The sequence below is a fragment of the Dysidea avara genome, chromosome 13 (assembly GCF_963678975.1).
Source record: "Dysidea avara chromosome 13, odDysAvar1.4, whole genome shotgun sequence".
In the NCBI taxonomy this organism is placed as follows: Eukaryota; Metazoa; Porifera; class Demospongiae; order Dictyoceratida; family Dysideidae; genus Dysidea; species Dysidea avara.
Window position 1 is genome coordinate 8846441 of NC_089284.1, and position 20091 is coordinate 8866531.

Sequence of the window (20091 nt, forward strand, 5' to 3'; positions counted from 1 at the left end):
AACCAGTGGCATGTACAAGTGAGCACGTGCTACAGTATGTAACCAGTCATGTCCATTTATCTGTCTGTCATCACAGGACTAATCTTGACTACTGACATTCAAGAAACACACTTCACAAGTCTTAGTTATATACATATACTATCTATGAGAACACTCATCAGATAAGATCCTCAAGTGGATAGTAAGAGTATTTGTAATAATACATCATCATCAATACCTGTATAGGCATCATCAGAAAGTACTGGTTCCAGTACAAAAAGATTGCTGTTGTGTATTTTTGCTTATTTGCAAAAAGTACATCGTCTGACTGCGGGGTATGTTCTTGTAATGCAACTGTGTGGCAGTCATTTGACAATGTTCATTAAGTGTGATAACATACAACATGTATGTGGCTTTTACATATACATATCTAGTATGACATAGCTGTACCTGTTCTCATGACACCTAGTTGTCACTGCTAATGTGTGCATGCCATTGCTGTAGAGCAGGGTTTTACAGGGGGTGGGGGGTTCACAAAATTTAATTTCACAGATCCATGCAAATTTCCCCATTCAACATTTGCAGTTTACTCACAGTGGCATTCCTGTTTATGTGATGTCAACAATTGATTGAACTATCACACTGTCACTTTATAATGAATCCGAAGAACAAATTGTTAGAGGAAGGGCCTATATATATATTATACTACCATATCAGATTGGTTTGTTAATCGGCTTGACAATAATGATTAATGGTGCACCCTCCTTGCTATCTAAGCCAAAATTTTCTATTTACTATCATTTGTTTCCAACAGAGAATTGAAGTTCCCAGCTATGAAATTCTGTTACAGACTGGTGGATTAATGAACTTAAGGTGACTGATATGTTTATAAGGATGATGATGGACGGATAGTGAACCTTCATGTATCTTGTACAGGACGGATTATTTAATCCAATGATGACATGCACAAGTAAACCATGTGTTTGTGTTGCATGTTTTGTTATACTTACAAGGATGACATTTCTTACAATATAATATTATGGACTCTTGATATTATGTATTGTACACTGACTCAAATTTAAATATTGTGTTAAATAATGATCTGAGGTGTTCTTGAATGCCAATAGACTCAGTATAGGTTTGTCCTGTGATGGACGGAAAGACAGACAGATAAATGGACATGACTGGTTACATACTGTAGCACGTGCTCACTTGTACATGCCACTGGTTGCCATGGTGTCATTAGTTTTCTTCACTGATGAAGTAGAACTCTTTAAGACGGTAACATCACAATTGTAGTTTGTGATGATGCTCCTTTGTGTAACCATGGCAACAATAATAGTTGTGTGAATGTGGTTGGTGCTCACCTGTTCTGCAGCAGCTTTGATCATGTGGGTGGACACTTTGTTATAGTCAATAAACGTTTCACTTATCCCCTTGACAACACAGCCATTCTGAGGCTGGAGAAGTACATGGCCCTCACAACACACACCAAGATGGTAACAACACATCACCACACCCACCTTTATGGTCCGTGCCACCACTCCCACTGGGCTCTGTAGTAAGGCTTCAATTATGATAATTTGGTAGGCCTGTTACGATGGCGGAAATGTGATACAGTAGTATGCTGTTGTCATGCAAACCTTGTGTTGTAACAGCTATCACTATGGCAACATGTCACATAAATCAGGGTAGCTACATTTCATGTTGGACTAGTTGAGGTGTCCACAGTAACGTTAGCCTTGCCTAACAACGAAGTGGCACAAATGATTGTGTGAAAAAATCACACAACTTATCATACCAGTATCTCTGAAGTTGTCATCATGGTGATAGTGCCATACAATTCATCTCATTATGAAATACCACAGTCAACACCTGTGACAAGATCACATGACCTCACAAGATAATACACAAGTAACGGTTCCCACATATCACCTTTATTTTGTACCATGCAATTTGTCACAGCAGTTGCAACAGTATTGATATGCTGCACAAAATGATTTGCTAGACAATGGCTTTGTTAATTAGCTTATAGTATAGTTGAAAACACCCACAAAAAAATTCTTTTTATCATAGCCTTCCCAAATAGCACTACTAACAAACCAACTGCTGCCACAATAAACATATAGGAGTGGTCGTCAATACAGTACATGAGTTTTCATGTCCCAACAACGGACCAAGTTAGACACTAATTGGGACCTATTACTTGACACGGACTGTATATTGAGGTGGTGTTATAAATGAGGTCATGAAGTACATCTCAGTTGTGTTTGGGACCTATATACTTGACAAGGTCACTATATTGAAGTGATCTTACAACTCTTGGCCTAGTGACATGACCGTAATTGTCATAGTGGGTTCGCTCATTATATTACAGCCACACAACACCCAAAACACTACAGCAGAACCCCTCTATACAAGATATGCGTGAGACTAATTATACTTTATAGTTTACACCAGCACAAAGGAAGAGAAGTTCCACTGTATCACACAGAAATGATAAGATCACGCACCTCTTTTTGTTGTCTAATTCAAGTCATCATCTGTTGTACCTGACTAGCTCTCACTTCCTAACAACCAATCAGAATAGCTCGAAGTTTAAAGACGTCAATGCTAATTACCATTTTCTTTTGAGCTTCTTCCAGTTATTGTAGCAGATGGATCTTGTCTTCTAGCTCCTGTGATGATGTCATATAAGCTCATGTGATGTTACATGACAACAGAGTACACACCTTCTTATCTGTGTCCCCTTGTGTGATGACCACTTTCACTGCTGTCTGTTGTTTGTGCACCTCTCCCTCCTCACATACAGTGTAGCCTTGTGGTAAACAAAGTGTGACTTGAATAACGTAACCACCCACTTAAAAAGTCCACAAATTTTGACCCAAAATCAATGTCCGTTTGCCATACACTACACTGTAGTGAGACCAGCCAAGTTAAGTCACAATAACAGATTATACTCACTGGCTTCTTCACTTACTAACTTGCTACTTCTTCTTGTTCCTTCAGTGACACATTCCCCTGTACAACGACAACAACAAAAACAACTTCACACCGCTACAAGTCTCAGGAAATGTTCCACCAACTAGTAACAGCTTTACTACTCTCCCCCTAATGACTATTTACACATTAGGGTTATCGGTAGCAGGATGCTCTGGGAGCAACAATGTTTTTGAGATTAGCAAGTTGTTTTGCAACATTGTAGAAAACCACTAAATGCTATCTCTGTCTCACATGACTATCATCAGTCTAGCCCCACCCCCTTACACTGCAAGGTTAAGCTCGGCTATTAGGTGATACCTGTCTCGTTCCTTAGCTCCTCTTTCAGCTGTGTCATCAGGATGCCTACCTTGAAGCAGGTCTTTGCCTTCAGTTCCAGTGTCTCCTGAGTAATCTGCTCTATATCAGTGCATCCCTGTGACAATTTGAAACAATGAGCAATATTAACACACATTGTGTCATCAAATATACCAACCACATAACAATTATTCAAATACGTGATTAGCAGCACCACTCTAACATACAGTAATACAAGCATAGACATGCCCAGGGCTATGATGCATGACCAATCTCCTTTAGTAAACACAAAGCTTCACCACAGCAGCACTATAGTATTGGATTACAATGGAATAATGGTATAATTATGTTATAGCTCCCAACGGAACTGCTTCTAGAACACCTACTACTGAAACTAGTACTGCATGTGCACACTAAAAGGATTAGAAAATGGCAAGCCATAGATTATATATTCCCTAGGTGGGGAATATATAATCTATGCCTGAACAATGTGACTTCCATAAAACAAACAAAATTTAACGGTAAATTCACAAAACGTAAAAATTTTATAACTCAGAAGTGGGCCCACAAAAATGAGTGCTTCCCTGCCAGTTCACCTGAGTAAATGATGCAAACTTAGCTGTGCTTTTTGTGGGGTCACCAAGCTGAACCCTCGACTGAACTGGACACTGAACGACTGACATACTGGCATATCAAATGAAGATAGCTACTCGTGTAGTTTCAGGAAATCCAACTAACCAACAATTGCAGTTTACACTATCATACCATATAGCCGGATATATTCGGTGTTCACTATTTCATGTTCTTATAGCCTTCATTTCCTCCACTCCCAGCAAGTTCAGCCCATGGCGAATCTGTTTCAGTCATCTCGTGTGTTATTATTATTATATTTTATAATTGTAAGACTCATATGCATGAGCATAGTACAATGATTAGTTACAAATTAAATTAGAATGAAAGTAAATAAGTAAGTAAATTAATTAAGTATAAGTAATTAAGTAAGTAAATTAATTAAGGATAAGTAATTAAGTAATTGAAGAGATCACTAGTGTACAAGTGTAGAGAATTGTTGTAGAGTTGGTGCATTGACAGTGACACTTGGTAAAGCATTCCACTGAGGGACTACTCGTGGAAAAAAACTGTACTTATAGTAGCGATTTCCAACCTACCAATTTTTCACACATATTTTTGCTTCTTAAATTATACACCTTCAATAAACGTTTCACAAGTTGCCGTTCCAGTAAATAGTAGCCAATGCTTCGTACTTTGTATTGCACTTTACTGGATTAAAATCCATGCGGTATTTATTGAAATACAGCAAATCAAAGTTTGAGAAAAAAAAATCCCCATAGGGAGCCCATACAAATAATTGCGTACGTAATTCTAATTGGAAGAATGTGGCACCTGTGATAGCCGAAGTTTCTGAGTGTTTCCGCGTGAATCTGCTGCTGATGAGGACGAAAAAAGTGGTTCTGGGCAAACCGTATATGCTGATTTCGATTTTGCCATGTGTTTTTTGATTGGAGGACGATTGATGTTGGATTACGATGGAAATATGGCCCTTTTAAAGGTAAATCGCCATCTAACAGTGCTCAGAATTCAGCATTACAATCACCCTGGACTTCAAGGCATCCCCCTGCATCGATGCAAGTATAGTTTGAAGGTGAGCAGTTTGTTGTCTTGCGCGGAATTGCAAAATAAGGTTCAAGGTTGAGCATAATCTTTTCAAAAGTGGAGACTGGCATGTGATACCAACCTTACATGGCTTCACACGTACCTGTTGTTATATTCTGGTGTATTTACTGCTGTTTTGATACATTTTACAGCAGCTTCAGTGATTGTAATTTTGATCAGAAACTATTTTTAATTTCTCTTTGTAGTATAGTGATGTCATTGTGTTATATAATAATTATCATCCTTAGTGCTTACAATGTGACAAATAAAGCTGAGCAATGTCCAAACAAATCTATTTTAAAAATAATGTTGCTCTTACAGTGTGTTATCTGATTGTTATGTTTCCGAAGTACGTGTTAATTGTGACTTGTGATGCCAGTACTTGCCATTTATAAAATATTACTGATTTGTCTAGTTAGTTATCCTTGAAATTGCATTAAGTACCTGTGTATACTTAGTATTACACAATACACACAGTTTTATTTGTGAATCACTTGTAATATTCTGAGTGGTCAGTCTACAAAGAAGTGGTCACTTTTGAGAGGTTTTACTTAGTTCATATGCTGTTCTTCATAAAATAGATATGTGGTGAAAATTTCATGTTGTTATTAGTTTCCTATCTAGATTTATGACACTTTGTGTATTGTGTTTGGTGCCATGCAATGTACATAAAAAGCATTGAAATGCTGTACACAAAAATCATCACACTTTCAACTTCTTTTCCTTATATCTTTTGATAGGAACCACTGATTGAGGTGGGGTTTGTACTAAAATGACCCTGACAAAATGCGCAATATTTGTCATACCAATGAATGTATGGAATGTTAATTGTTTAATTTAGTTGGAAATCTCTACTTATAGCTATTAACTGTTGAAGATATTGTAACAAATCTTTTGTTGTGACCTCTAGTGATAAGAGAGTTTTTAATCATACATTCTGGGAGTGAAACATCTATTAAACCATTTAAGATTTTTATAAAGGACACATAGAGACTGAATATCTCGTCTTTTCTTCAAGCTGTCCCACTGTAAAGTTGATAACATTTCACTAACACTGCTGTATCTGTTAAAATCAGACATCACATATCTAGCAGCTCTCCTTTGAACAGATTCTAATTTGTTAATGTTAATGTTGGTATAGGGGGACCAAACAAAAGCTGCGTACTCCAAAATTGGTCTGACATATGTACAATAAGCATCAACTCTAATATTCCTCTGACAGAAATGAGTGTTTCTTCTTATGAATGCTAGGGCAGAGTTAGCTCTTTTACAGATACACTCAATATGCTTGTTGAAAGTAAGTTTACTGTCTAATGTAAGTCCTAAGTATTTAGCTTCCTGTACATGGGCAAGCATTTGATCATACAGTGTGTAGTGTGTGACAGTTGGATGCACTTTGTGAGTAATTGTTAAAACAACACATTTAATTGGGTTAAATTGCATAAACCATTTGTTTGCCCAATGTTCCAGACAATGTAAATCATTCTGTAGGACATCGGAGTCATGCTTAGAGTGAATTTGGCGATACAATAGACAGTCATCTGCAAATAGGCGACAAGTAGATTTGATACAGCTGGGTAAGTCATTTATAAAAACAAGGAACAGTAAGGGGCCCAATACAGAGCCCTGAGGTACTCCACTGGTAACATTGACAACTTCTGAAATAGAACCATCACAAACAACTTGCTGTTTACGGTTGGTTAAAAAAGACTGAATCCAGTTAATTGTCTCTCCGGTAATTCCGTAGTACCTTAACTTTAACAGTAAGAGTTTATGGGAAACTTTGTCGAAAGCCTTGCTGAAATCCAGCAGTATGCAATCAGTTTGTGCATTGTCATTTAAACTGGATGCTAAGTCATGGACGGTTAATAGTAGTTGAAGATCAGCAGAGCGTTTTTGGCGGAAGCCAAACTGATTGGTTGAGAGGATATTGTTACGTTCTAAATGACCCATCACATGCGAGTAAATAATGTGCTCTAAAGTTTTACATAATAAAGAAGTGAGTGAAATGGGCCTGTAGTTAGCTGGGTCGGATCGTGATCCTTTCTTGAAAATAGGTGATACTGTTGCTTTTTTCCAATCTGTAGGGATTATGCCTTGTTTAAGGGAAGCTGAAAACAAAATGAACAAACATGGAGTCAAATCTTCAGCAAACATCTTCAGAAATTTAGCAGGGATGTGGTCGGGTCCTGCAGCTTTTGATGGATCAAGGTCTTTTAGAAGCTTAGTTATTCCAGAGGCCTGTAAATTGATTTTAGAAATACTTGAGAAAGGAGAGTCCCCAATGCTTGGCAGGTCTTCATCATTTCTGTCTGGTGTAAAAACAGTACAGAAGTACTCGTTCAAGATCCTCGCTTTTTCTTGACTTGTTGTATAGGATTGCCCATTTCTTTCTAAGGAGGGTATACCAGTGTGATCAGATCTTAAAGATTTGATGTACTTATAGAACATTTTCCGCTTACCATACACATAAGGATTGTGGATAGTCTTATACATATACTGATTGAAAGCACGTCTAGTTTCCCTTTGCATAGTTCTCTTAATATCTTTAAACCTATTCCAGTCAGAAATTGAATTTGAGGATCTTGCTTTGTTGTAGTACCTCTGCTTACGCCTCCTTAGCTGTTTGATGTTGCGACTAATCCAGCGTTGTTTGTGGTTTATACGGACGGTTTTAGATGGGATGTAATTGTCCATAATATCCAGTAAGTTATAATGTAAAACATTCCAGAGAAGCTCAACGGGGGTATCTTCAGTAAATACAGATGTGTAGTAGTTCTTAAGTGCCAGTAACTTAGTTTTTATGTCATTATAATTCAAGGAATTCCACAGGAATATTTTACGAGCTGTATTTTCTTGGTAGGATGCCTTCATTTGAAATGTTGTGAGAATGTCATGGTCACTAATTCCAGGAACTGGACCAGATCGATGTATTAGGGTTGGCCTGTTTGTAAAAAGTATGTCCAATAGGTTTGATCCTCGAGTTGGGAGCTCAACCATTTGAGTAAACCCACAATCAGAAACTAAGTCCAATGTTATATTATTGATTTCCAGAGGATATCTATATCCAATGTTGAGGATATAGATATCCTCAACATGTCCTCCTCTCAACAGATATCCTCCTCAACATCTCGATATCCAATGTTGAGGATATCTATATCCAATGATCCGATGTTGTGAGATGGCAAAGGAAATCTTCACCTAGTAAAACTAGCTGCCTGTATAATTCGCTCCTTGACTTCGCTACATCACTTGAGAAGAAGAACCCCCAGGAACCCATGCCAGCTGGGTTGATTCAAGGGCTTTGTCCCCGAGATTCACCAACCCCCTGAGTAATGTGACTTTACGTAAAACAAACAAAAACGGTAAGTTCACCAAATGAGAAAAATTTTCTAAGTCAGAGGTGGGCCCCAAAAAAAAATTGGCCCGATCCGGTTTCAACGCTGTAATGCACAGATTGTATAATCTGAAATCACAAAGACAGGTGCGTGTGGTACTTTCAATGTTTATATAGGACTCGGTTTTGATGGTATTTATTTGCCAAAATGCATCAGTAGTGGTACTTGGTAGTCGAGTTCGATTATAGTATTGTGGTATAGTAGTAGGCAAGTATAAAATAGGCATTTTAGTACAAGTGTAAGGAATATTCAATATGAGTAGGGTTTAAAGTAATAAAAGTGCTGAAAGAATAGAGATTACCTGTATCTATCACCAAAAGTCATGCTAGCACACTCATAATTCCTACTTCAGTAGAGTCTCGGCAACTTATAGCATGGCTTCTGGTGGTCAATAATCTCCCTTCTTTCAACAGTTTTTATAATTTTGCTCCCTATGCACATCGAATTTTTTTGTTACACTTGTTTGTGTGTTTTTTTTTTTACCAGAACAGATTGTTGTAATTCACTGAATTGTTACTTTATGAGTAATCAATTAATGTACATTGAAAACATAGCTCTTTTTAAACTGCTTATTACACATGTGTCTTCTTAGCTGTTTTATAGTTAGTCCATCATGATAATATTATGTTGTGCAAATTCTCTAAAGAAAGCCTCAAGGCTATTCATGATTTTTGTTCACGTACAAAGGGGACACACCTCTGTTTGATTGGAGAAGAAACTTAAATTCTAGTTAGTTAACAAAGCTATCTGTGTTGTTTTTCTGTGGTTAAACGTCTGTTTCAGCAGTTAGGAAATCTCCTATTTAGCAATTTTATTAAAGGATTGGACCACACCCTCTTTCAACACGACCAAATTAGCAACTGTACTGGTATAGTGTAGCTTAAGTCTAATATTACAATATATATCATCCCAAATCAGCTCACTTTTTGCTCTGCATACTTTTGTTGAACAGTCAGCTTTGAAAGTTCTTACATGTACAGCTGTTGCTTTGCATAGGGATAATGATTTCTAACCTTCAAAGTTTGTGTATAAGTGTTGGTTAGCTTTCTTATAGGGAAATACAGTAAAAGCTTTGGAGGTTGGCTGCGGGTATTGACGATGGAGCTGGTCTTCCAGCCATCCTGCCGGTCAGTCTTAGAGTGATTAGTTTGAATTTAAATTTGATGATTTTTCACAAATGATGACCTGTATTTGTTTTATGGTTTGTTTTAATTGATCTTATATGAACAAAAAATATTGTACAAATGTACCCCTAAAAGAGAGCCAGATCTCTGATTGCTAAGACAAACAGCTATATTTAAATCTGATGAGCAATGAGCATCACATTTTTTGAAGTTCTAATGTATGTTACCTATTAATGAGATGCCTGTCAGTCCGAAACTCAAAGTATGCAACTTTTATTTAGTATTTTACTCAAATTCATAATATTTCTATGTAAAAATCTATGCATATATTGCGTACCATGCATTTTTCTACCAATTATATCTTTTTTCCAGAGGTAGTTTCTACTTGCCCTACCAAAAAGTGCCAGCATTGTGGACAGCTATGTGCAATTGCCTTCAGATCCTGCCCCAGTTGCAATGAGAAGTTTCCAGATTGCCTGAAACGCCAGGCAAATGGACCTGTTAGGCAGCATCCATCAAGTCTTGTTACTATAATGCAGAAAAAGGTTTGATATTTGTTTACATTGCTTTGTTATAGTGCTTTGTTATAAGTATGGTTGTAAACACATACTTATATTATACAGTATGGCAGTACTGTTTATTAAGGATCATGAAGTTTTGGGCTTTCTCACAAGAATTTTTTGACTAGAAGCCAGCCTCACTGTACCTTCATGATGTTTTGGCAGGTAGAATCAAGCTCTAAAATGTCTTCAGAACTCCCATAATTGCTTCTGTTAAGTTGATACGAAATTATTTTTTTTAAATTTATAAGACAAATTTAACTACCTGATTTCTTCTGACAAGCATAACTCGATCGATAACAGCTAGGTCTATGGGCTTGAATTTTTCACTGTAAGACGTTGCTCCAGCTGGACAGTTGCCTTTGGCACACCACTCTATGTACACTCCATGCATCATGGGTCCTCTCCTTATGCTTTTTTGTCCCATTTCTTTTCACTTAGAGCAAAAGGTGTCAATTTGTAGTAGCGCACGATGGCTTCCCACAGTAGCTTTATATCAGAAATTGGCTGTAGTGCCCATTGCAACTAGGTTGTTTGTAGAGGTAGTTGTCATGCTGTAGAAATGCAGCAAATGCTATGTAGTGCGCTAAAAATAGCTGGGAACGATGCATAATGGCTGCCACTACACTTTTCAATAATTGATAGTTGGGAGCATGCTAGCACGTGTTCGAATCTTGTAAACGCCATGCATGACTGCGTTGAGTAGTGTTAGTGGTTATTTTATCACGCTAACCACTAACGACGTTTTCCACTAGTAATGATGCGGTTCTTCTTTTTGATTTGGCGCAACAGTACCATGTACCAATTGTGAGAATGGCAGCATCCTTGAATTTCCCACACAAAGGGGTGTATACAGTGTGTACATAGTTACATATGTATAATTATACATATGTACTGTACGACTTGCATGCATACGTACCTACATACATAGATACATACATATACAAATGATACCTCACCTAATAGGTTGAAAGATGCTATAACTTCAGCTCTTTCATAGCCTAACATGCTGATGTTACACCAATTGCTTTTTTGCACTGTGGGGTGGTAATAAACACAGTGGCCACAACTCTACCCCACATGCACCTTATCAACATGATTACATACCTTACCAGAGCAATTCCATCTGAGCCTGAAGATTAGGAATGTTATATTACGTACATTGGGAATCATAGAAATAAAAAGTAAAGAAACAGGGAAGGTCACCTACCTGCACATATGCTAATGGATATTTACCAGTCTATGGATGGTTTCCGATTTCAAGTTTATTCTCACCCTTGCAGTCAATTTTTGCAACTATATATGTATATATATTAATACCATACCTGTTTCACTGCCCATACAAAAGTCTCAATAGTAGCAGTGAAATTTATCCCGTATTTCACTGGTAGCAGTGAAAAAGCTGTAATTGCAATTTCATTGGCTAGAATTTATGTTAACAATGTAGCGCCAATTAGTGTTTACGCGTGTTTACGCTAATGCACAGCATGTGTATATGCAGCGGGTATGGTATTAACTGGGAATAGCATGGGTATAGCAGTGAAATTTGGGATAAATACCACTCTTGTTGTATTGGAAATGGGGATAAATTTCACGAGGCGAAGCCGAGTGAAATTTATCCCCATTTCCAATACAACACTCCCGGTATTTATCCCAAATTTCACCGCTACCCATGCTATTACTAGTACAAATACAACATCAATATCGTGTCCTGCACAAAAACTCCAATAGCAGCTTGTGGTATATTTTTGATATACTACAGCAAACTAGCCAATAGAATCAGTATATCACTTGTACATTTGATATACGCATTTGATTGGCTAAAAATTTTTGATAGTGTTTAGTTGTTTTACCAGTTAGGCATATCCGACTTGACAACTAGTGGTACCATAGTAACCAATACATGTCACCTAGTAACAACATTGTTGCCTAGCAACCTTAGGTTGCTAGGTAACCACTAATAATTCTAAAATGATTTTGACAGCATAGCAATGGTTGCTAAGCAACCACTCAAAGGCATATTCCTAGGTCAGGTTTAAATTTAGTTGCCTAGCAATAGTTGCTATTGATTGTTGGACCAATTTTCAAGAAGATTGCAGGCTGCAACACATGTGCATACTCCTTCAGCATGCTAATCACAAGGAATTACTTACCAGTACTAATAATGGTATAAAAACATGAGAAATTGCTGTTACTGCTTCCAAGTGGGAGACGAGATGTTATATTAACATAATTATACTACAGATATCATGGTATTCGAAATATATACCAAAAGATATACATATTTAGGAAAGGGTGCTATAGTGCGAGGCTTCGCCTCGCACTATAACATCTTTTCTAAGTTTGTATATCTTTTGGTATATATTTCGAATACCATGATATCTGTAGTATATGTGTATATTTAGACTCTATTTAGGCTGTTTTGGGTGGGTAATAAATCTCATATACTCCACCTTATTTTCTAATATACTCCACGCCTTCAGGCACAATATAACATATACTCAAAATCTAGGTTTATCCAATCGCTATGCATTGTTCACATGCAGTGATTTAATGAGCACTATTATTTTGTCACTTGAGGATGCATAGTTGCCATAGCGCTAGTATTATCGCACCGCTTTTACCGAGCCTACAGCAGAAACAGCCGTGGATGAGGTAAGTAATCTGAGTATAATGTGAAATAGAGTCTAAAGCAGATATACAGGCACAATGTGGAGTCTATGAAATTTATAAACCCTCAGGCCCTAGTAGCACCCTTGCTTCGCTCGTGCGCTACAGCCCGGGCCTTAGGGTTTATAAATTTCATAGACTCCACATTGTGCCCGTATAACTATTATATATATATATATATGTATACCACTAAAACTTAGGTTAGTTAGCATAGATTTTAAAGTATTAGTTGGTTTTGTTTATACACTAATCATGGAGAATCGAGTGATGTTGTATACTGGGCATGCAGTTGATGACAGTAGCACCACAGCCCATGTAAAGTCCTGTTTAGTAGAGATATATGTAATATTCCAGAGTACTCTGAGATGCATAGTAAAATGTAACTGCAATGTACAGCCTGGCACCCACAATAAATATTAGAAACTTGGCCTTTATATATAAAAGTAACAGCTGCCACATAATATCTTTTCACCTATTAGGTGAGTAGTGCATAACATGTACTCATGCTTTGCCTGATATACACGCACTTGTCTCCATTATATATTTATTAAATAATAGTACAGTAGTAACTGTATATTATGGATCATTTGTTTGAGACTTTCTCGTGCGAAATATCGACTATAGACCAGCCTCAAAATACCTTTGTGATGCCTTTGCAGTATTGCTTGGGTAGAATCAAGTCAAAAACCCTTCCATTGAGTTGCTACAGAATTTTGAAGTTATTTGACAATTTTCTAATGAGTGACTAACTTACTAACTAGCTGACTAACTGCCTGATGCCTTCAGACAAGTGTAACTTGATAACTGCCAAGGCTACAGGCTTGCTTTTTTCACTGTTAGATGTCACTTCACCTCAACAGGTGCCTATAAATATTCCATTCCAAAGCACTTACAATGCATACATCAAGGAGGCAGCTACCTTGACCTCCTTTGTGAGGTAAATTGTGCTCCATAAAGTTTTAAAGTTAACAAGTCGATGTTGAGCTACTTCTAAAACCAGGCGCCCATGCAGTTAATGCTAACCTCTGCAATTGCTAAGTATAATTAGTAGCAGATTTCCTCTTGTTTTGTTGCATTAAGCTTGCAGCATGATTTTGTTTTTAATGTATAATTAAAATTATTTTATAATTCATGAATTATTTCATATTTCATAACTTACCATTATTTTGTTGCTAAGTAGGTGCAACTTGCTTTGAAAAACAAATAACGCTTAGAACTATCGTATTAACTGCTTTTTAGTTCATCTATTATGTTAATTAATATTTGTTTAAGCACTACTATTATGTGCTAGAACACAGAGATATAATGATGACATGTTCTAAGGACAGGATACACATGAAATCACCCAGATTTACGATGCGGTAAAAATAAAGTTTATCGTCATCTTTTCTTAACCTCCATCTTCATGTATACAAAGGCACTGATGAACCTTATATTTACACAATCGAACATGGTAGCCAAGTACATTCTGAAAGTGCTAGCTCAATTACATTGTACAAGACATTTTGTAAGTTTGTAAAAGGAATTATGACAGACATGAAACCTAAATATCCAAGCTTAGATATGATGGATAATATTACTCAAGCATGTGCCAAGGGCAAAGTAAACAAGTAAGAATTTTAATGGGCAAAGGATAATGAATGCTCTTCTACTTTGGCAAGTGTACTGTATTCTCCATGCAGTACTGTATCTGCCTCATACAGAACACTTTGGCAAATACAGTACAGTCATACAGAACAGTTATGTAAGGAATGTTACAAAACCAACCCCAGTTGGACCAGCATGATTGATCACGTACACGACAATTTAAATCACTAAAACTAGTTAAGTCAATCCTACCAGTTTGTTCTATGACCATACAAGCACTACTGATGGTATGATATCCGAAAATTGAAGTGATCTGGATACTCAAGATGAGTGCTCTTTTGAGGAAAACAATAAGGCAGACCAGGAAGTACAATATGACACCATTAGCACCACCTGCTTGTGTGTACAAAAATACAGCACTTGGGGAGTGTCTCAAGACTAATGCAGTACTTGGCTTTGCCTCATACTGTATTAGTCTCTCAACATGTCCCCTCGTGTTCTGTACACACACACACACACACACACACACACACACACACACACACACACACACACACACACACACACACACACACACACACACACACACGGCAGTGCTTTTACTATAACAAACGTAGTAATATGAATACCTACGTTTATGTGTTATCATAGCATTTTCAAAATGAAATGTACACAGTACAAATACCTGTAACTTTATCCTGGAACAAGGGTGCTGGTGGAACCAGTATACTTGGATATGGATATTATATATCACTGTCACTACTTGCATTTGAGAGATTTTCAAACACTTAAAACTTTGTTGAGAATTTAGACTATGAGGGATTTCGCACAAGAGGACTAGCTACTGGATAGATTTTACTTTAAGAAACTACTTTTTTAAAAATCAATTTGTGTGATCTCTGCCAAGTAAATGTTTACAGTAAGAGGCAACTACCCTAAGGTTGCAACCAATTGCAATGGCTAAAAGTGTGGTACAATTTAGTGTGAATGGATTCATCAGAGAACTGATAACTACTAAGAGCAGAGCAAGGAAAGAGAATGTCTTAGCCATCTAGACCTTTAGTGGATGAAGTTGTATTAGCAAGTAAGAGCTAGTAGTATCAGCAAGAACTCTAGTAATAGCTATAATGGCAGCAAGTAGTGGCTATAGTAGTGTAGTAGCATGTATAATGACTGTGACACCGACAGTGGAGTGGTAAACTTTGGTACGGTGAGTATGTGCATTATGCTTTGTGCTTCAGGTATACCTAGCTGTATCAGTAATCACGCCAGCATGTTTGGCGGGTGCATATATAGAGGAGGGTGGTATTGTGGTGGACTGGAAGCGGACCATTATGCTTCACCTGGACCTTGTATGTTCGGACCATTTGTGCATTGGCAGTACAGCTATTTCACAATAATGCTAGATACATATAGTATCTGACCCTCTCATTAGATTCTGTATTTCTGTTTTCAATGCATACATCCAATTTTATAATGCAGCAAATGCCTATTTCATCATTTTCATTTACCTCCTAATCACAAATAAGTCATGGATGGGATAGGACTATACAGTGGAACCAGTCTTAGCGGCCACCTGTATAAATACACCGCCTCTCTATAAAGGCCACTCTTGAATATCAGTACTGAGACATTTATACACTATAGTATGTTCACGTTGAGCTGAATCCTCAAAAACATTTAATAACTCATGAATGCAATTACACACGATCTTGAAATTTGGCTCATTTGTAGTACTACTGCTTGACCTGCTAAAAATATTTCAAAATCTTTTTGTTCAAATATTTGAGATAATATTTACGGCCAATCAAAATTTTCACAATACATTTCCTATGGGGAAGCCATATAAGTACACTGTCCATTACAGCCCTTTCACGAACTTGTTATGAAGCCAAACTGTACATGTCTGTTGTTGACACTTTTGCTGTTACCAATAATCATCTGTTTGGCTGAAATGTTAACTCTGTTGAGAAAAAATCCATTTTTAATTTTTAGCTGTTTTTCAGGATTCAGCTCAACGTGAACATACTATAATTAATCCAACTGTATAAGCAACCACCTGCTTATTAATTATATAAGGCTGCGAAATTTTGGCCCAAAGATAACCATCATAAATAGGTTCCACTGTTCCTCTCTAAATAGTGAGTAGTTGATTTGTAGATTAAACGTGAATGATTGGATACAGATGTATTGCATGTGGACAAGGTGGTAGTGTGCTGTCAAGTGTTTACAAACAAAGTAACTGTATGTTATATGTAGGTCACAAAGAGTGTTAAATGTATGGTTTGATATGTATTTTTACTGTGTGTGCTTGTCTTTCAGGCCAACCAGCTCAATCAGCTGGGATATGATATCTTTATCCTCGGGCACAAAAGAAATGCTGTCAACCCATCTCGTATTAATTTTACGACACCTGGTATAGCTAAAGAATTTGTTAAAGATTACCCTAAACTTTTTGAGGGGTGGAAAACATATTGCTCATCAAAATCACGAGGTGTGAGTTGTTATTGTGTATTGACTACTTATCATACAACTAATTTATATAAGGACACATTGCATTTTTGTATTTGCAATTTAGCGCAGTATATTCCGTACCTATTGGCAAGCCAAGGCATGTACCATATGCATATTCACTTGATCAAAAACCACTAGCTTAGAATCAAAACTTGATTAGGCTACCATTTGGGGGTGGAAACTATTTGGGGACAATGTTTATACCATAAGTAGCTCTTAAGTGTGTCAACCATTAAAAAATAAAGACTTTTGTTATAAAAAACAATTTTAAAAAACTAGCTTGCTGCAATGTGTGCTTAAAGGAATGGCTGATAAAAGTATGATTGAAGTATAGCATGTGTACTATATGTACATGTCGTACCTCCTCTGTCTAATAATACTGCAATGTTGCATTCAATTAGACCACATTGCAGATGTGGTTTATTATATGAATACAAAACAACAGTTCTTTTCAACATGTGCATAAACAGTATACTTTCATATGTACTGCTCACATTTTATTTCCCTTAGGACAAACAGTAATCATCAAGGTATGTATATCTGTAGTAGTGTTAAAAAACATTTCAAGGTTAGTGATCGTAAATTCAATAAAATATTACGTAAAATAAGCCATGGTCATTGATTGGCTATGCACAATATTTACATCATTACAGTAGGATTGTCAACGGCAGGAGAGAATGAAAGTATGATGTTACCATTAGCGACGTGTGTTATTTAATAATTCATTCAGTAGGGTTGACACAGACAGCTACACAGAGTCAGGGTAAGATGTTACTATTAGCGACGTGTGTTATTTAATAATTCATTTAGTAGGGTTGACACAGACAGCTACACAGGGTCAAGGTAAGATGTTACCATTAGCAACGTGTGTTATTTAATAATTCATTCAGTAGGGTTGACACAGACAGCTACAGAGGGTCAAGGTAAGATGTTACCATTAGCGATGTGTGTTATTTAATAATTCATTCAGTAGGGTTGACACAGACAGCTACACAGGGTCAAGGTAAGATGTTACCATTAGCAACGTGTGTTATTTAATAATTCATTCAGTAGGGTTGATGGAGACACAGAGTCAAGGTAAGATGTTACCATTAGCGATGTGTGTTATTTAATAATTCATTCAGTAGGGTTGACACAGACAGCTACAGAGGGTCAAGGTAAGATGTTACCATCAGCAACGTATGTTATTTAATAATTCATTCAGTAGGGTTGACACAGACAGCTACACAGAGTCAAGGTAAGATGTTACCATTAGCGATGTGTGTTACTTAATAATTCATTCAGTAGGGTTGACACAGACGGCTACACAGAGTCAAGGTAAGATGTTACCATTAGCAACGTGTGTTATTTAATAATTTATTCAGTAGGGTTGACACAGACAGCTACACAGGGTCAAGGTAAGATGTTACCATTAGCAACGTGTGTTATTTAATAATTCATTCAGTAGGGTTGACACAGACAGCTACACAGGGTCAAGGTAAGATGTTACCATTAGCGACGTGTATTATTTAATAATTCATTCAGTAGGGTTGACACAGACAGCTACACAGAGTTAAGGTAAGATGTTACCATTAGCAACGTGTGTTATTTAATAATTCATTCGGTAGGGTTGATGCAGACACAGAGTCAAGGTAAGATGTTACCATTAGCGATGTGTGTTATTTAATAATTCATTCAGTAGGGTTGACACAGACAGCTACAGAGGGTCAAGGTAAGATGTTACCATTAGCAACGTGTGTTATTTAATAATTCATTCAGTAGAGTTGACACAGACAGCTACACAGATTCAAGGTAAGATGTTACCATTAGCGACGTGTGTTATTTAATAATTCATTCAATAGGGTTGTCACAGACACAGAATCAAGGTAAGATGTATTTGATATTCATTGAATTATTGTAATCAATCATATTATGTAGCAAGAAGAAAACACTGCAGGGAGTGTGATGGCTGCAGGGCCACAAAATGTGGTAACTGCAAATACTGTTTGCACCCTTCATTGAAAAGGGCTTGTATGATGAGGAAATGTATAAATTTGAACTAGTGTACCTGTACATGTAATAATCACTGTTTTAGTTAAGATTGATTTCCTTTTGTTTACTTTAATAAAATATCCATACTGTACATGTGATGGTTAAGAATTGCATGTGACAAAATGGTCTATTATTATATAACTCTTCTCCTATTATATATATATATTATATATAAAAGACAGTTACATTGTTCCTTAATGAACTGTGGCACTGGCTGGTACATATACTACAAACAGAATACAGGTATTGTACGTAGGTCAGAGAATGTTACTATAGTTGGGATCCTGAGCTGCTGACCTCTTAACTCTTAAGCACATCAAAAAATGGAGTCAGTGTTGGATCACATCCATGGAGATGCCAGGTTGTTGTACAACATACCACCCATGCCTACAATTAGCTAGATGCATTATAATATTCATTTGGATTATAGGTAGAATAAAACCTCATTTACATATTGATAACACCATGCACGCATACTCCATTATAGTGACAATGTCGAGTAGGTCCCAAACAGCGCTAGTTCATGACCTCATTAATAAGACCACCTCATTATAGTAACCATGTTGAGCAGGTCCGGATCCCATACACAGCTAAAGTGTATTTCATGACCTCATTAATAAGACCACCTCATTATAGTGACCATGTCCAGTAGGTCTCATACACAGCTAAGGTGTACTTCTCGACCTAAAAAATAAAGACCACCTCATTATAGCAACCATATCATGTCAAGTAGGTCCCAAACATAGCTAAGGTGTACTTCATTACCTCATTAATAAGACCACCTCATTATAGTGACCACATCCCATACACAGTTAAGGTGTACTTTATGACCTCATTAGTAAGACCACCTCATTATAGTGAACATGTCAAGTAGGTCCCAAACAAGCTAAGGTGTACTTCATGGCCTCAATAATAAGACCACCTCATTGTAGTGACCATGTAAAGTAAGTAGGTCCCAAACATAGCTAAGGTATACTTTGTGGCTACACACTAGTCTCTGCTTAGTAACGTTACTAATTTTGAACAAGGGTGATGATAACTGTACATGTCCTATTCAATATTGTTCAGGGGCATGCATGAAGTTAATGTAGTAAACATGTCTTAAATAGAAGCAGAATATATATAGGGACATGATTTACATACAGTAAACAAACCTTGGTCAGATACAAATGAGAAATTATTTATATTAGCATAGAAGAAAACAATGAAGTTAATGGAAACCTTAACACTACTGTTACACTACTGCTATCAAATAAA

The 20091-nt window shown here is 36.9% G+C and overlaps 2 protein-coding genes and 1 long non-coding RNA gene across 19 annotated transcripts in view; 2 read left to right on the forward strand and 1 right to left on the reverse strand.

The window, feature by feature from the left end:
- LOC136242113 (uncharacterized) lies at positions 1–1015 on the forward strand. Its single transcript, XR_010694487.1, has 5 exons — positions 1–18; positions 77–181; positions 226–314; positions 794–852; positions 916–1015. It is a non-coding gene; the product is annotated as an uncharacterized lncRNA (long non-coding RNA).
- Positions 1–8253, reverse strand: part of LOC136242112 (uncharacterized) — an 8557-nt gene extending 304 nt beyond the window's left edge. The window contains exons 1-13 of one of the 8 annotated variants that reach the window (XR_010694486.1): positions 4042–4153; positions 3329–3394; positions 2944–3000; positions 2841–2895; positions 2712–2780; positions 2601–2657; positions 2493–2549; positions 1781–1854; positions 1623–1725; positions 1503–1571; positions 1347–1439; positions 1192–1293; positions 979–1124 (exon numbers count right to left, since the gene is read on the reverse strand). Coding sequence is in view for 4 of the 8 variants with exons in the window: in XM_066033517.1 (XP_065889589.1) it covers positions 2625–2657; positions 2712–2797; positions 2944–3000; positions 3280–3394; positions 3873–3959 (378 nt within the window). In the remaining 4 variants the exon portion in view is untranslated. Of the gene's footprint in view, positions 1–978; positions 1125–1190; positions 1294–1346; positions 1440–1502; positions 1572–1622; positions 1726–1780; positions 1855–2492; positions 2550–2600; positions 2658–2711; positions 2798–2840; positions 3001–3279; positions 3395–3872; positions 4002–4041; positions 4154–8151 lie in introns of those variants that run through there. The other 7 variants (XM_066033519.1, XR_010694483.1, XR_010694485.1 and 4 more) reach the window with 7 other exon arrangements.
- Positions 4067–18849, forward strand: LOC136242109 (uncharacterized). Of its 10 annotated transcripts, none has more exons than XM_066033506.1 (18): positions 4067–6527; positions 9845–10017; positions 16612–16783; positions 17314–17486; positions 17537–17566; positions 17617–17646; positions 17697–17726; positions 17774–17806; positions 17854–17880; positions 17928–17960; positions 18008–18040; positions 18088–18120; positions 18168–18200; positions 18248–18280; positions 18482–18514; positions 18562–18594; positions 18645–18668; positions 18721–18849. In XM_066033506.1, the coding sequence occupies exons 4-18, from the start codon at positions 17432–17434 to the stop codon at positions 18843–18845; spliced, it is 585 nt and encodes a 194-aa protein (XP_065889578.1). In that variant the 5' UTR covers positions 4067–6527; positions 9845–10017; positions 16612–16783; positions 17314–17431; the 3' UTR covers positions 18846–18849. The 10 variants fall into 10 exon arrangements, with proteins under 10 accessions (XP_065889578.1, XP_065889575.1, XP_065889577.1 ...); XM_066033503.1 differs by having other exon boundaries at positions 4068–6527; positions 17534–17566; positions 17614–17646; positions 17694–17726; positions 17777–17806; XM_066033505.1 differs by having other exon boundaries at positions 4069–6527; positions 17534–17566; positions 17614–17646; ... (1 more) ...; positions 17777–17806; positions 17931–17960.
- Positions 18850–20091: the final 1242 nt, after the last annotated feature.

Bases quoted from the DNA above. Each gene is read 5' to 3' on its own strand.
- LOC136242109 (XM_066033503.1), top strand. From the start codon at position 17,432: ATGCACAATATTTACATCATTACAGTAGGATTGTCAACGGCAGGAGAG. The intron at 17,487-17,533 runs GTATGATGTTAC...TAATTCATTCAG, and splicing joins AACGGCAGGAGAGAATGAAA to TAGGGTTGACACAGACAGCT. The intron at 18,669-18,720 runs GTAAGATGTATT...CATATTATGTAG, and splicing joins GTCACAGACACAGAATCAAG to CAAGAAGAAAACACTGCAGG.